Source organism: Oncorhynchus mykiss, chromosome Y, assembly GCF_013265735.2.
Source record: "Oncorhynchus mykiss isolate Arlee chromosome Y, USDA_OmykA_1.1, whole genome shotgun sequence".
Classification (NCBI taxonomy): Eukaryota; Metazoa; Chordata; class Actinopteri; order Salmoniformes; family Salmonidae; genus Oncorhynchus; species Oncorhynchus mykiss.
In genome coordinates, this window is record NC_048593.1 from 9,112,516 (window position 1) to 9,130,685 (window position 18,170).

Genomic DNA, 18,170 nt, shown 5'->3' on the forward strand with positions numbered 1-18,170 from the left:
CACAATTGCAGAGCATCTAGCACATTTCAGACAGTTATTGACACACCTCCAGAAACACATTAGTCTCAGGGACCAGATAGTTAGTTATAAGATATCTAGCTGGCAAACATTTATTTTGGCATTCCATACTGTAATTAGATCACCTGGTACACTCTGCACGACAGTGAGTGACAAAAGGCGCCGGTCTCTTTTCGTTGGTCTCTTTTGCGTGTAAACAAACACCACGTGACTGGGGACGACCATAAGCTACATAATAATGTGACGGATGAAATGAAGAGCGCAATGTTCTTCATCTCCTAACGTACTGCACAAGGTGACTGCAGGTATTTACTTCAAAAGTAGCTACAGATATTCAAATCTATAAATGACATTTAAAAAAATCTAATAAATAGTTATTGGTATTGACGGTATTGAAAAACCATCCTGTGAGTTTTTCCAAATATGAATATTACAGAAAAACATTAAACAAAACATTTGCTTTGGAGGACTGCCTAGAATTGTGAGCATGACCACACAATTTATTGTCATCATGAGCCAAATCTATTGGTTTCTACCCAAAGTTGCAAAGGAAATGTTGTGATCTATTTAATAAACACAAGAGACATGCAAAAATGGATAAACAAGTGTGCTGGTATAGCATGAACAGCGGCATCTATTGGTCAGAACCTGTTACTTTCACACTACTTTACGGTAAATAATGCAACCGGCTTCAATAACTAATTGCTCTGAACAGGGGGGGGGGGGAAACATCACTAGATTCACAGGGAATACGTTACATAGTATGGGCTATGTAAGCAATACTTCAGGCTGCAGCTTCCTACTACTTGTCAAACATAGAGAACTGATGATACTGTATACTGGTTGTCGGGGTGGGGTTGGCATGGGTGTGGGTTCCGTGGGTGGCTTAAAAAAAGAAAGATTTCTCATGTCTTTCTCATTGGTAAGAAGAAGTTTGGTCCAAATTGGATGTTGGATACCATATTTATTGAAAGAAATGATCAATTTGGGTGCAATCAATTAGTTTAGCTGAGATACAATTACATTTCTACAAAATAATTGTTCAGGAATGCCAATCGTACCTGTTTCTAACTCCAGAAACAATTTCAGAACAATCTGAGATGGTGGGTGTCATGGCTTGCTGAAATGACACGGAACGACTCACCAAAGACCTCTGTTCATAAATAGCCCATAGCCTTTCACTGAAGGCTAAAGGAAGGAGGGTAGTGTAACTCTAGTAGAAGGGCTTCTCGTTTTACCGTGGCCCTCCCAATCTTAGTTAGCACTGCTTCATATCGCAGTCCAGGAAGACCAGCAGGGTCAGTTCACACCACAAGGGGGAGGATCACATCACCCCCAAGTAGGAATCCACCTCAACACAACCTCCTGCCAGCCACTATACACCCAACGCTCTATTTTGGGGGGCTCAGATTGCCTGTACCGCATGTCTTTTAAGCAGGCACGCACCCTCCAGGTAAACACAACAGTGTATGGTGTCTGTTCCCGTGTTTTCGTTTAGTCAACACTCCAACATCGTACATAAATCTTTGACTAATGACATAGTACCTCTCTCTACATCACGTAGAGGCCCGGAAAGGCCGTGACCTCATGGTCTGTACAGACATAAACACAGACAGAAATGGCAAGGGCAACAATTTGGCCGTAAAGGTTAAAGTGTCGAGATGGGGCAGTATAGACATACTCTGTGTGAAGTAGGAAACAACCGTAAAGCCTTTTGTGAAGTGACCCTTTCTCTCTCTCTCCAATCATCAGAGAGGGTTTCATGCAGTCTGGACTGGAGACATTTCTATTTTATTAGTCATTTAGTCAGTTGTGATTAGAGATATTTCCTAAACCACCAAATAAAGGAATGCTGTTTTGGTTGCGTCTACTGCTCTGGCTCCTGGCTGTCACTCTGGCAAGTTCTTTTGGATGATCTGGCAGTACACCGTGTCTATCCATATATGGTTTGAGGCATGGTGGGTATGTGGAGTGAGGGATAAGATTCCATTATGTTTGTGTGGTCCAACTCTACTGTACCTCCATGGGGCTAGTCGGAGGCGAGCTGCATGCATGAGTACGTATCAAAGTAGGCCATTGTGGAAATGAGAACCAGGTTTTACGTAAGAGAGAGAGAGAGAGAGAGAGAGAGAGAGAGAGACACGTCAGCCTACTTATGCACCTTCCTCTCATTTCAAACCCGAAAATAGAAGGTATGACACTTCACAGATCTATCACCCGGACTGAGAATGTGCCTGTGGACGGTGATGAAATGGTATGCCCTTGCAGATGGTCCTTCTGGGGGAATGGATGTTGTCGGGGACATACTGGTTAATTAGTCTGCTATGGATGGAAGAGCAAAGATGTTCTGCAGTGACGATGACATGAAAGCTTAGGGCCACATGGGGTTACAGAGACTGCACTTTGGGGAGATGGGGTGGCTTCTACATTGCTGTACAATCTAACATGGACAAACATCTGGATATTAGTTTTGATTCAGCAATTGAAAGTTAATGTGATGAATTTACGGATTTGAGGAGACAAGCGTTAGAATGTCCTCACCAACATTCAGACTCGCCTCACAAAACAAAAAGAATCCCTGCATTGCTGTTAGTGAACCCCCTGAACCACACGATCTCTTCGGTTCTTCAGAGGATTAGATCCATGACAGTTTGAGTGAGTGAGTGAGTGAGTGAGTGAGTGAGTGAGTGAGTGAGTGAGTGAGTGAGTGAGTGAGTGAGTGACTGAGTGAGCGAGTGAAGCAATGTAGGCTGGATCTGCCTAAAAGGCTATAGTTCATTCTTACTCCGCTACTTAGGCTAGCAGCCAGTGAGATACATACTCATTTAACTGACACAAGAGATAGGCCTGGGCCAATCAGTTAAATCATCAAAATCACTTGACATCAAACGGCCATTAAAAGTACCTGCCTTCCAAAGCACAGAGTCCTCGCTCTTTCATGTACTGTGTAAGCACATCTGGTCTGCATATTATCTCCCCCCCAAAAATCTAACGTTTTATTGTTTTTGTTGTTACGACTTCTATTTTTCTACTTTAATTTTCTTGTATGCATTTGTTGCTTTAGGTTACGGGTCATATTTTTCAACAACAATCCGTGCAGTTGGAATTGAAAAGACAAAATAAAAGGGGGGGGATCTCTACTGTGAAATCAGTGGAACGCTGCATGCTTGCCAGCCGTAGAGCCCTTTACAAACACGTCTGTTGAGAGTGACTTGTGGCATACCCTCTCGATCTGGTCCCTGAGACTAATTTGTTTCTGGAGGTTTGTCAATAGCTTTCGGACCACTTCCCTGCATTTTGTATCACTGGATAGGGAGGACAACGTGGTGGACGGATTTGTCATATTATACTGTGGCCAGTTTGATTCTCTCTCTGTTTTCCTAACATCCTTCACAATACATTTATAGACACATAGTCTACACTGCAAGGTAGGACTCAATGCAGGACTCTGTGCAAAACGATGGAGAACTATCAGGGTATCGCAACAACTTCCTGTTTCAAAAGGTCTGTTTCCTCTCCAAAGAAACAACAGTTACTTCTACCCAGGGGACCAATCAATGGACCTGTTTCCTTTTGAAAATAAAAAAAAATCCACACAACACCTGGCATAATGAACTGCTGTCCCACGGTGATTGAAAAACAGGAACGATTTGAATACCTGATGGCGGAGATATAAGAAAACAGACAGGCCGAGAGGCACACTGTTCATGTCATAAGAGGAAATAATGCAAAGTTCTACGAGGAAGAAACATGGAGCTATGCCTACTAGACCTGGGAGGCGGTTTTCTTCCTCGTGTTAGCCAGGTGAAGCGAAAAAGGAAAGTGGCACGTCATCCTTTCAGTATTTGGACAGGAGAAAAATTAAACATTACTGAAACGTATGGTACTTACTAGAGGTCGACCGATTATGATTTTTCAACGCCGATACCGATTATTGGAGGACCAAAAAAGCAGATACCGATTAATCGGACGATTTATTTAAAAAAAATAATAATAATGACAATTACAACAATACTGAATGAACACTTATTTTAACTTAATATAATACATCAATAAAATCAATTTATCCTCAAGTAAATAATGACACATGTTCAATTTGGTTTAAATAATGCAAAAACAAAGTGTTGGAGAAGAAAGTAAAAGTGCAATATGTACTATGTAAGTACACTAATGTTTCAGTTCCTTGCTCAGAACATGAGAACATATGAAAGCTGGTGGTTCCTTTTAACATGAGTCTTCAATATTAACAGGTTGTAGTTATTATAGGAATTATAGGACTATTTCCCTCTATACCATTTGTATCTCATTAACCTTTGACTATTGGATGTTCTTATAGGCACTTTAGTATTGCCAGTGTAACAGTATAGCTTCCGTCCCTCTCCTCGCTCCTCCCTGGGCTCAAACCAGCAACACAACGACAACAGCCACCATCGAAGCAGCGTTGCCCATGCAGAGCAAGGGAAACAACCACCCCAAGGCTCAGAGTGAGTGACGTTTGAAACGCTATTAGCGCGCGCTAACTAGCTAGCCATTTCACTTCGGTTACACCAGCCTCATCTCAGGAGTTGATAGGCTTGAAGTCATAAACAGCACAATGCTTGACGCACAACAAAGAGCTGCTGGCAAAACGCACGAAAGTGCTGTTTGAATGAATGTTTACGCACCTGCTTCTGCCTACCACCGCTTAGTCAGATACTTAGATACTTGTATGCTTGTATGCTCAGTCAGATTATATGTAACGCAGGACACGCTAGATAATATCTAGTAATATCATCAACCATGTGTAGTTAACTAGTGATTATGATTGATTGTTTTTTATAAGATAAGTTTAATGCTAGCTAGCAACTTACCTTGGCTTACTGCATTCGCTTAACAGTCAGTCTCCTTGTGGAGTGCAACGAGAGAGAGGCAGGTCGTTATTGCGTTGGACTAGTTAACTGTAAGGTTGCAATATTGAATCCCCCGAGCTGACAAGGTGAAAATCTGTCGTTCTGCCCCTGAACAAGGCAGATAACCCACCGTTCCCAGGCCGTCATTGAAAATAAGAATGTGTTCTTAACTGACTTGCCTAGTTAAAAATAAAGGTATAAAAAAAATACAGATTTCCGATTGTTATGAAAACTTGAAATCGGCCCTAATTAAATCGGCCATACCGATTAATCGGTCGACCTCTAGTACTTGCATGACCATTTGACTACATTAGTGAGAGGATGGTGATGCGGTCTCTCTGTCTTCCAAAGAAGAAGTCCTCCATCAGAGCATCTGACAGCATGAGATAGGATAGGTCGACCTTGCGGCGATCGTCCTTGTTGGATGCACGACACACTAGAACTGACTGATGCAATCATCAGCCAGTCATTTGCCTTTGCCCTGAGAGAGAGCAAAATCAATGACGAGTCAGGAGTGATCAACCATGACGGCTGCACTAGCTACAGATCAATCCTCTTTATAAACAACCACGCACCATTATTGCCTAGATACAGTGCAGGTTAAGTTCATTTTGGATATGAGATCTCGAGTAAAAAGTCTAGGCCTGTTTTGCCTCTCATCACTCAAGGCAAGAGCAATCGAATGTTTCCAACATGAGCATAGATCTATCATGTCAGATATCTTGACCCAGAGCAGCAGATATACTCCACCACAGACCACACATTAGGCCTGGGGGAAACATAGATATCCTGGGTCATCATCACTAAATGGATGAGTTTAACCCGGGACCTGGCAAGTGGGGCACACACTGTGACATCATCATTGTCAGACAGGGGACGGAGAGAACAGAGGGGACCCGTCTGGCACGTGTCACAAACCGTTACCCATGGGGATAGGGCTGGGGCTAGTTCCTCCACATTGCCCCACCCGAGAGAGAGGGGGAGAGAGAGAGGGGGAGAGAGAGAGAGAGAGAGAGAGAGAGAGAGAGAGAGAGAGAACAGACATTCTGTGGTCTGACGCAGAGATGAGTTGGAACATTGGAGGAAATCCTGTTCTCATATGACAAGCAAACATACACCGTTTGCAAGAAGAAATTGCTAGATTTATATTTTATATTGTTCCCAAAAATCTGTTCATCTCAACTTTCTATCAACGGTGAAGTCAACAACATCTTGGTTTGTTTGTGTTTTCTTCTTGCCTGCATCTCAAGAGTCAATCTCAAACCAGATAAATATTTATTCAGTTCATGTTTTAGGTTGCTAAGCAACATGTGTGGTGCAAGAGCCAATAATCTGCATGAGGGAGGCCCAGGGTCGACTTCTGCTTCAGAGAAACATTGGTAGCACTCACTTGTTCGGACTTCTCTCTCTGCGCTTGTGATCTAGGCTCATCGTGTGTAGGCCTACATCACTGATTAAACTGTGGAAACCTGTGGTGAATGTTTCAATTTAATTTTAACTATTGAAGCCTGTAGCTTCAAACAGTCACAGACAAAACACTGACTGTAGAGCACACCCACTTGACTCGAGAGATGTGCAAGCTATTAATAAGCACATAGTCCGGCCTACACCTATCTTCAACTCACCCCAACTATGAAATGCAAGTGAAAATATCAGGATATAATGCATTAATCAAGACGTGTTTTCTTTTCATCCCCTACTGAAAGTACAGTAAGATAACCATTTAAAGGAGACCATTAGCCAAAAACTTAACTGGACTGGATCTAAGGTTTTGATTGGGCTACATACAGTAGCTAATTTACAATCTGAGTTGTTGTTTCATGAGCCTTGAGATGTGTGTGACAAGTTAAGGAAGAGAGCGATCATTGCGTTTTGTCTTCTCTGGCACAGCAAGGTATGCAGGGAGCCGACACAAAACATGACAAATGACAGTCATTTGTTCCCCATTATTGTTTACTGTGGATCAAATAGCAGACAGCATTAGGTGCGGAGAGGGGGGGGGGGGGGGGGTGGGACCAGGTTCAGGTGACACACTGATTCACACAGGTGATTCACACAGGTGGCCAGGGCTACTGTGATTAGGCTCCACTCGTGTTCTCTCACGGTGTTGATGAGAGGGTTACAAAGACAGAGACGTCTCCTGACGATTACAGGTCCTACAGCACAGTGAGAAGGAAGACCTCAGTCCTTCCCATAGGAACACAGGGATGGGAGCCACACAAAATCATGTCCCCAACAGTAGTAGGGGAGAGTGGGGGGAGACCAGACACTCCGTCACCTGTCCTAAACAAGCTTAGTGTGTGTGGTAGACTAAACCAGATTAAACAGAACCCATTTGAATCATAGAGCCAAGGTTCTGCTATTTGTCATTGAAAATGTGGTTGAGTAGTTTCCTTCTCCCCCTTAACGTTTCACTCTTCTCCTTATCTCCTCCTCCTCCTCCTCCCCTGTGGAGCTCTTGAGTGGCACAGCGGTCTAAGGCATTGCATCTCAGTGCTAGAAGCATCACTACAGACACTCTGGTTCAAATCCAGGCTGTATCACAACCGGCCGTGATTGGGAGTCCAATAGGGCAGTGCACAATTGGCCCAGCGTCGTTTGGCTGGTGTCGACCGTCATGGTAAATAAGAATTTGTTCTTAACTGACTTGCCTAGTTAAATGAAAGTTTACTTTTAGTGTAGCCTGTCGTTGATTTGGCTACCGGTTTCAGGAGAGCAGTTCCCTTTAGGGAAAGAGACTGAGAAACTGAGGAGGCACATCCCGTGAAACCACACAATGACAGAAAGGCAGAAGCAATGTGAAAAGCAACACATCATATCATGCAAATCATTAGGCTACTGCTATCATGCCTGGAGAAAATCTGCATATCCCTACATCTCTCTCCCTGTCTTTCTCACACTTTCCCTTATTTCCCTAAAACACAGCACACCCTTTAATGCCTTCGCTCTTTCCTTCTCCCCTTCACCCTTCACTCTTCTCCTTCTCTCCTCCTCCTCCTCCTCCCCTGTGGAGAAAATTGGTTCTCCTTATCTCTTTCAATGCTCCTGAGCTCTTTCTCCTTTGTCCCTCCTTCCATCCTTGGAGTCATGTGGAAGAATTAGAGGTGAACCTATTCAGGCGGTGAACCTATTCAGGCGTCCTTGAGGGTCAGAGAGGGAGTTAGGGGGAGGGGGAGACATTAATAACACTGCCACTCGGCAGGTGGGTGAAGGAGTTGTGAAAAGAGGGAGGAAAAGGAGGAGGAGGAAGAGGAGTATGGGACCCCCTCTGTCCCAACAGGGAAAGGGGACATTGGGCCTATCTCCCCCACTAGGGTCCCAGTCCCCTGACCTCCCACTTCATTAAAGGAAAGGTTCACCCATTAGGAATGTTAATATTGCTCTCGAATGAGCCATTGATCATGTTTTTACGAAATTCCTACCTCGAGAAATGTTTAATTTAACGGAGGCTCTAGCACATTTCTCCTATTTGTCTGCCTCTTTAGCCCAGGGTGCATATCATGGTGCAGTTGCCAGAGATATTATAGAAAGGAGATAGGAATCCAATGAATGAAGGAGCGTATCACACACCCCCTCCCCCCAGCAGACTGTCGACCAATCGCGTGCACACAGCCATGCAATCTCCATAGAAAATCAGCAGTAGAATGGCCTTACTGAAGAACTCAGTGACTTTCAATGTGGCACTGTCATAGGATGCCACCTTTCCAACAAGTCAGTTCGGCAAATTTCTGCCCTGCTACCGCTGCCCTGGTCAACTGTAACTGTGGAAGAACTTGACTGGCCTCACTAATGCTCTTGTGGCTGAATAGAAGGAAGTCCCTGCAGCATGTTCCAACATCTAGTGGAAATCCTTCCCAGAACAGTAGAGGTTGTTATAGCAGCAAAGACAGGACCAAGTCCATATTAATGGCCATTATTTTGTAATGAGATTTTCGATGAGCAGGTGTCCACATACTTTTCGTCATGTAGTGTAGCTACATTTGCTAGATAGCTAGCTATCCAGCCCATAGAGAGAACATTGCATTGTGGATTTTGTAGTGAACTTGAGCCACAATGATTTTACATGTTGCTACCAACTTTATTATAATGCCAAAATTAAACATTTGTTCACAAAGAATATTGTTCTCAAAAATGAGTGTTATTTAACACTGTAAATTAAAGGAATGAGGGTGGATTTTTCCATTAAGACTCTCTCACTGAGAGGAAACAAGCAGGCTTGGGTTTCAGCCCTGGAAGTGACCTGAATGTCAAGTGAACAGCATGGGGTACATTGCAAGGGACAGGGACCCTGGGGGAATCCAGGGCCAGACCAGAGGTGTGGATCGGAACAGCGGAGGAGAAGGAACTCAGGAAACTAGAGAGGAAAGCCACATCTCAAACTTTAAAACCCTAGGCCATTCACAGCCCAGTACTGTACTCAGTACTTATCTAACAAGAGCTCGGCATTGTCTGTATCTATTACAACTATCGATGCATGAGCGCCAGTCAAACAAACAAAGCCCATGAGGTTTAGATTAATCTCAGTGAGTCTGGGACTCCAGCCCTGCCCTGTGGCTGCAGTCTGGAACCCTCCACTACACTACACTAAAACAGTGTGAGAGAAAAGCAACTTGAGGTACTTTCAAAGGGCCTCCTCGAGTCCCCGACAAACCACTTTCCCCTTTTTTATTAAATTAACGGGTGTCGGGCCAACAGACAGGCATGTGGCTACAATTAAACCACTAGACCCAGGCTAACATTCCTCCCTCTACTCCCCCGCTGCTGCTGTCCCCATCGAACCTGTCAGCTAAACATGCAGCTATTAAGGGCCAAGACTGGCACAGAAATGTGTTCAATTTCTTGTTGTGGAGTTGTGGTTGAGCCAACAAAAAAAACTCACTTTCAGTTGCTGCTCTCTGAGCAGTGTCGCCCTCCCTGATTCCATCGGCCGGTCAATGAGAGAGTGAGAGCTGCCTCAATGTGTGTATGGGAATGTGTGAGTATAAGTGAGAGTATCTACAGCGTCAGTGAAACGTTTGGACACACCTACTCAAAGCTGTCATTAAGGCAAAGGGTGGCTACTTTGAAGAATCTCCAACACTTTTTTGGTTACTGCGTGATTCCATATGTGATATTTCGTCGTTTTGAGGTCTTCGCTATTATTCGACAATGTAGAAAATAGTACAAATAGTTCAAATAGTTCAACCTTTTGACTGGTACTGTATGTCTGTGTGTGTTTGTCTGTCTCCTTCTCATGCTAACCCTGGCCAAACTCCTATGAGAAGTGAAAAACTAAACGGAGTGTTGAACTTGTTAAAGTAATAACCCCGAAAACGTTCTTCCCTTTCAGAGCCGGGATTTGAGCAGTGTACTGTGTAGTATGTGTACGGTCTACTTGCTATGATCCCTCTAGCGTAACTGAATTAAGAGCTTTGTTAAGATTATAGGAACGTAAATGATTAGGCTTCCCTCTGTCATGGAATGTTGCCATGCTGAGTGGCGATCCGTCGCTCGGGGCAGGTGGAGCAGAGCTCCGACCTGAAGATCACTGATGTCAGGATTCAACCTTGTTCCCAGTTGTCGTGAAAGCAGCATACATCCAGAGAATGCCAGGCTTTGATGACACCATTTTATGACCAAATTTGCCCACAAGAAGGACCGCCGCGCCATCTTCCTGTTCAAGTGACCACAGCATAATAGTGATTTCAAAAATGTCTTGCATGCTGCTGTATAAATGATGTAATATGCCAGGGAGATATGCACACTGTAGCTAAGAAAGTAATACTGAGTGTATGTTGTGTAGTAAGCTGTTAGTAGCCCATGTGCCTCACCCTAATAATTTTGTCCCTTTCCCCTTCATAACTTAGCCTACTGTTCTGACTTGGTGGTGCACATGTAGCCTATAGCCTGTTTTAGATAAATGTTATGGGTAGTTTCATCATAGTGCTTGATGGTTTTTGCGACTGCACTGAAATGTTCCAAATTGACTGACCTTTATGTCTTAAAGTAATGCTGGACTGTCGTTTCCCTTTGCTTATTTGACTTATTCTTGACATAATATGGACTTGGTCTTTTACCAAATAGGGCTATCATCTGTATACCACCCCTACATTGTCACAACACAACTGATTGGCTCGAACGCATTACGAAGGAAAGAAATTCCACAAATTAACTTTTAACAAGGCACACCTGTTAATTGAAATGCATTCCAGGTGACTACCTCATGAAGTTGGTTGAGAAAATGCCAAGAGTGTGCAAAGCTGTCATCAAGGCAAAGGGTGGCTACTTTGAAGAACCTCAAATATAAAATATATTGTGATTTGTTTAACACTTTTTTTGGTTACTACATGATTCCATCTTTGTTATTTCATAGTTTTGAGGTCTTCACTATTATTCTACAATGTAGAAAATAGTAACTTAAATAAAATAATGCATATAGATCAGAGTGGCAGCAAGTATCAAACCTTTAATGGTTGAGTGTTTAGCCATGTCCTTTTGATTGGTTTTGTCCTGCACTCACTGCCAATTTAGAAGCCTTTGTTAAGGTCTCTACAAGTGCAAGTGATATAAAACACCAACTATTAATTGGTATGCTGTAATACATAATTACATATAGTCTAAACAAAGGAAACACTCCCAGAGCCAAAGCAGAATTAGTTCAGTGAAGATCTTACACACCTACATTTAGAAATTGAGAGATTTTTATTTTTTATCTTTATTTAACTAAGCAAGTCGGTTAAGAACACATTCTTATTTTCAATGACGGCCTAGGAACAGTGGGTTAACTGCCTGTTCAGGGGCAGAACGACAGATTTGTACCTTGTCAGCTCGGGGATTTGAACTTGCAACCATCCAGTTACTAGTCCAACGCTCTAACCACTAGGATACCCTACCACCCCGATGGTCATGAGATGTTGTTTGGGTCCTAATATTAATAGGTAGAACTACTACCACATATCACGTCAATTGGTACAGCACTCTCACGAACGGGTGCAACAAGTATAGCCTCTTAGAAGGCACGCCTCCAAATGTGTTGATGAGCCACAACAATACCAAGTGTTCCAAAATTACAGTATGGTACTGTATTCTGTGGGGGTGGTACTGAATTACAGTAAATTACTGGCAGCACAATAGCCAGGAAAATACTGTAGACTTACGGGAAAATGTTTTTAGATTCAAAAATACAAAACAAAACAGTATGGTACTGTAAGGGGGCAACAAATATAGCCTCTATCAAGGTTTCATTGTAATTCTACAGCAGTGTAACTGAATGCCATTGAGCCCCCATGATGCATTGCTTTTTACAGTACTGTACTGTAATATAGAATTACAGTCGGTAACTGTAACAAACTTGCTGCAATGTGTTACAGTGTAGAGTTCAGTGCTTCTGTAGTTACAAAATGTTTTCCTGGCCCGGTCCCCACTGCGAACCAATCACGGTTCACCACCCTTGACTTTCTCCGTCAATAGCAGCATTTGTACGCAGCAGAGCTTCAGAGAAGGAAGAGAGAGGGGGTGCTCGGTGAGACTAAAGCTGTGCATACACAAGATACTGGTTTCCTTACTCAACTTATGCAAACAAAGAGAGAGAGAGAGAGGCAGGGAGAGGTCCAGTGTTCATACCTCCTGATGGGTTACAAGAGGGACACAGACACCTCAGGAGAGACTACATGCCCTCTGGACCAGAGAATGATCCACAGAGATTAGGCCTACACATGACATATTAAATATGGCACCAGTGGGCCTATATTTAGTACTAGCTCCGAGAAAAGGTATTCATAACAAAAACAAAACAAACCTAGTGAACAGGTAGGAGTAATCTGCCTATTTATTTGAATGTAATTTTGCATCATCAATTATAACAATGAGGAACGACAGCTAGGCCTACTATATAAGAACACTGAATTCGGAGCTGCAAGGCCAAGAGAAAGGATTTGTCCAAAAGAACTAAGAGCCAATAGAATGCGAGTTAGATTTACCGAGTCACTTCTGAGTTCGGTCTACACTGTTCAGAACTTTCTGCTCTCTGTGTCAAGTGGAAAATGCCTGTCTGCAGGTCAATAGAAATCAGATTATTTCTGAAGTCAACCTCATGCAAGAGGAGAGAGAGAACCCGAATGGATTTTCCAATAAACTGTCTAACTGAGACTCCCTTTACCTCAGTGGAAGGCTGTGTGCAGTGTAGGAGTAGCCTATGGACGACATCACTACTAGCTGAAGGAATGCGGCCATGGACCTATTCCTTTTCATTTAGACATGACAAGATTCATCCCCAGTATCATTACGTGGGGGTAGGCGATACACTACCACAAGTGATTCTACTCATATGGAATGCAATAACTCTAAGCCTGTTATGTCAGCCCATCGGTAGCCTATTACTGGTATTATTCACTCGCAAAGGCTCGCACACGCAGACACACACACAAGTACCTCACCAAAGGTATCTGTTTGATGAGAAACATAAATAAGTTGAATGACCACATAGGCCTACAGCAACTCTTGTTGACCACAGTTGTGTGTCAAATTCTCTCTCACAACCACTCCAAAAAAAGCATTGGGGAGCTGCTGCTTTGTTACAATGAAGCCAGAGTTGAAAACAGATAGTAACTAAGAACGATTTTCAATTAAACAGAAAAGAGCAACTAACCAAAACTGTACCATTACTACCTAAATGGAACATTCTCTCTCTAACGACGGGTAACCTGGTCTTTCCCTGCCTTTTCTTTTCAAGACCAGCAGAAGCATCTGAGAGCGTCACATCACAAGAAGTCTGTCCACTTGGTCTATAACTCTCTCCAGTGATGTTCTTCTCTAGTGGTTGAGAAACACGGCTTGTTAACTGTGACACTGACTTCACTTCCTGAAATATCACTTCCTCACTCTCTGTGTGTGCTCAGGCCGAAAACACCACGAGCTGAGCTTGATAAGACCCATGGGGCAACACACCATTCCATAGGCCTACAAACGTAAGTTAAGATGCACTTGAAGAGTTTCATTCCAAAACGCTATATAATAATTTTCAGAAATGCTGGTGAATTAATATTTTATTGTTTTAAAGAAATTATGAAAGAGATTGGTGTATTTTCCCCACTATCTAATCATGGCATGGGGTTGTTAAATGTTTAAAATCTATCACTTGATGGTTTAATTTCGAGAGACAAATAATGATGTTTTTTTTTGCTAAATGCTATATATCCGCCTCACTCTCAGAGATATAAGTAGCACTGCTAGGTTTTATAAAATCAAATGTAACAAATGACAAAACATTTTATAACGAAATGTATAAATAATGCATTTGTGACATCAATATTTAGAAAAAAAATGTTTTTATTCACTACAGTAATATGAGATATGTATGTAAAACATTTATTTACATTTGACATTTCAGTCATTTAACAGACGCTCTTATCCAGAGCGACGTACACTAAGGGCATTCATCTTAAAATAGCTAGGTGAGACAACCACATATCACAATCAAATATACAGGATATGAACATTCCATTCTAGATAAACAATTGACATAGTGTTTTGTATCTAAAATCTATGAATGAAAAATCCTAGAACACTAATATTTTAAACACACATGAGGGTACCCATAAGCAATCATTTCAGAAGAAAGAAAGAGCTGTGAAAAATTGGTGCATATAGCGTTTTGGAAATAAACTCTTCACTTGTTCTACAAATGACAGCATAGAGATGTCACCACAGGACAAAGGGTGAAGACAGTGCCTACCCCAATCTTAAATTGGGTTTTGCATGACAGCAAGGGACACCAAACACACTAGCAGCTTTACTACTACTAGGCTACTGTAACGGATGTGAAATGGCTAGCTAGTTAGCGGTGTTAGCGCTAAATAGCGTTTCAATCGGTGACGTCACTTGCTCTGAGACCTTGAAGCAGTGGTTCCCCTTGCTCTGCAAGGGCCGCGGCTTTTGTGGAGCGATGGGTAACGATGCTTTGTGGGTGACTGTTGTTGATGTGTGCAGAGAGTCCCTGGTTTGCGCCCGGGTATGGGCGAGGGGACGGTCTAAACTTATACTGTTACATTGGTGCCGTGACCCGGATCACTGGTTGCTGCAGAAAAGGAGGAGGTCAAAAGGGGGGTGAGGGTAACGGATGTGAAATGGCTAGCTAGTTAGCGCTAAATAGCGTTTCAATCGGTGACGTCACTTGCTCTGAGACCTTGAAGTAGTGGTTCCCCTTGCTCTGCAAGGGCCGTGGCTTTTGTGGAGCGATGGGTAACGATGCTTCGTGGGTGACTGTTGTTGATGTGTGCAGAGAGTCCCTGGTTTGCGCCCGGGTATGGGCGAGGGGACGGTCTAAACTTATACTGTTACACTACAGTACATCCCCAGCTCACACCTGTAGAAGTCTGTTTGGTTGTAAAAAAAAATGTTTAAAGAGTGTCTGGTTCTTATTCAGCCCCATCAAAGCACTGAGCATCTAGTTGCAATGCATTATTTGCAAACGGTCCACCTCCACTGTGAACACTACCACTGTATGCTTTTCTGAAAGAAAGCAGACAGGAAAGCGTTTTGGAACACCCTGGGGCAATTATCTATCACCATTATCTGGCCAGCAGAGCACTGCATCTTGGTTCGGCAATAAGCTAGCGGTTAAGAGCGTTGGACCTGTAACGAAAGGTCGCTGGTTCGAATCCCTGAGCCGACTAGGTGAGAAATCTGTTGATGTGCCCTTGAGCAAGTTACTTGACCCTAATTTCTCCTGTAGGATGCTCTGGATAAGAGCGTCAGTCTGCTAAATGACTAAACTGTAGTAAGAAAAATAGGGCTGATGTCATGGCACAAATACGAGGCCTCAGAAGCACTAAGTGTTCTCCATAAACTTGGACCAGGGAAATTATTGGAGAAGAATTCAGGAGAACTGACCCGTTTGTAGCCCTCTCCTTCTCCCCACCTCTCTCTCTACCTCCGTCTCTCTCATGAGGAGAAACACGTACCAGATTTAACCATCTCCAGACCCCGCTGTTTCTCCATCTGCTAAAACTGACTTCATCTGTAGGAGGCAGGGAACTTAGCACACACAAGATTTCCCACTTGTTCCTATCACTGAAATTGAAGCATGTTTCAGATGTGAAGTACGCAACAGGCAATCAAGCAGGTTCTCATGGCATCCCACACTGTAACTTTGGAACCAGTGTCTCATTTTACAGCACAACAACAACTTCTGAAACAAAAGGCAAACAAGAGGAATTCCACAGGCTGTGACTGCTTATTAGGGCTCCGTAAAAATAGCTGTGGCAGTCCTGTAATCTTCTTCATTCTCATGCCGGAGTTTATGACACATTATGTGGGATTTGGGTTTTGTGTGTGTGGTCTGTTGTAGGCCTGTATCTTGGAATCCATCACATCTGAAGCACCTCTTCGAATATAGAATTAAGTTGCTTTCTTTTGGGCACCAAAAGCAGACAAGCTGAAATAAGTGAGAGCCTTTCTTCAAGGCTATTATACAGGGATTGATGTCTGTTGTAGGTCAACTTACAGCTTACATTTTTCTTCAAATTCTGGTATCAGGGCACATGAGTGGGTGGATGAAATGTGGGATCATAGCTGTGGAATTTGCAGTGGTATTCAGCTCTTCCCCCTACTTCTATTTGACTTCCTCACCCTCTTCCTCCTCCTCTTTATTTAAAATAAAGTTGAACAGAGGGCAATCACACGGTTTGGTTTCGCTAAATCAAGTGAGTTTTGACGATCCAGCATTGCACAACCAGTTTTGATTATGGTGCTTGCTTGATTGTTGGTTCTATGTGTGAGACATGAGAGGAGAACTAACTGTCATACAGCCCAGTGAGTGAGTGAGTTGTGTCAGTGTCGGTTCTGAGAAACCGCAGCCCTGGTATATCCTGTTCAACTTCCAACCGTCAACTCAGACTCTCCTCTGTTGCCAAGACAAACCATATATAGGAAATGTGTAGGCCGCTTAAATCTAAAACAAAATCCATAAGCACTGATAAGAATCCATCATATACCTGCTGCTCTTTTTTTGTTAAATATTCACACAATGTAGGCAAACTCATATTTTCAGAGTTTACAGGTACCCCACATCCACCAAACATTAATTTACATAGAATAATGTGTAGTCCGTGTCAATATGTAGGCTATTACAGTGTGTTCAGCTTTCTCATAACAAGAGAGACCAATTCATATGGTCAGGAATGGAATAGCGGTGAAATAGCCGAAGCACTGCCTGGAAACCCGAAGAAAGGGGTGTGTTTCAGATACGCATGTTAGTGTTATGTTGAATTGTGTTGAATTGGATGCATTGTGAAATAGCTCAGTGAAGATCATCATTATGATGTACAATCTACAACAGCCACATGCACAGCGGTCTGGAAAACCTAACTGCCTCAGTTAGAACTGGACATATTGACCACATCTATACAATAGCCTAGGCTACATGTCAGTCAAGGCAGGGAACATGATCAATTTCAATTCGCCTTCGTTGGAATGAGCTGATTGACTACTGGGAAAGATGGTATGGCTTTTATAGCAGTTGTTGCAATGTAGCTAATAAACATTCAGGCTTGGTTTGCAAGCAGTCTTCGGGATATTTCCTACTATTGATAGCCACTGATAGACCGTTATCTGCGCTGGTACTTACCCATAGCTCTGACCCCCAGCTCATGGTTCCAATGCGCTTTCCTCGTAATAATCCACGATTCAGACGGGGTGTACCGATGGTAAACCACTGAGGCGGGTATATATATCTATATCTTTTTTTTTATCTTGCTTTCAGGCTGACTGTCTCTTCGTGAGCGCCCTCCGAATTTGTCCTTCCCTCCTAGTGCGTTATTTTTTTCTTCTTCACCTCCTCATTCTGCCTTCTACAAAATGGCCAGAAGCCGCAGCATAATCTTCAAACGGAGAATGTGGTGCTGCTGTTCCGTGCTGAGGGCGGGAACAGCAATGACAGCGGCGGAGGCGCGTGCACTCAGGAAAAACGCACGAGAGTTTACGTAGTTGTGTGTGTGTGTGTGTGTGTGTGTATAACTTTTGTATATTATCTACCTCACTTGCTTTGGCAGTGTTAACACATGTTTCCCATGCCAATAAAGCCCCTTGAATTGAATTGGATTGATTCGTGTGACAATTGATAATCACATTATGATATGTATTTTTACACTGCGGTGACTGCCACCGATTTGCTCCTCAACCGTCCGTGTTTTGAATTAATTAACCATGGAGTAACGCTAACGCTAACACACATGGAGTAACGCTAATAACAAATCATCCTATTAATAATGGGCCATGTCATATTAT

General features: G+C 43.0%; 1 protein-coding gene across 27 annotated transcripts in view; it reads right to left on the minus strand.

Annotated features, from left to right (window-relative positions):
* The window catches only part of LOC110509593 (formin-binding protein 1), a 102,170-nt gene extending 84,370 nt beyond the window's left edge, over window positions 1-17,800 (minus strand). For 8 of the 27 annotated variants that reach the window (XM_036967620.1, XM_036967619.1, XM_036967616.1 and 5 more), the window contains exon 1: window positions 9,787-9,901. In XM_036967620.1, the coding sequence (XP_036823515.1) occupies window positions 9,787-9,831 (45 nt within the window). In that variant the 5' untranslated portion in view covers window positions 9,832-9,901. Of the gene's footprint in view, window positions 1-9,786; window positions 9,902-17,511 lie in introns of those variants that run through there. The other 19 variants (XM_036967627.1, XM_036967625.1, XM_036967621.1 and 16 more) reach the window with 7 other exon arrangements.
* Between the last annotated feature and the right edge of the window lie 370 nt (window positions 17,801-18,170).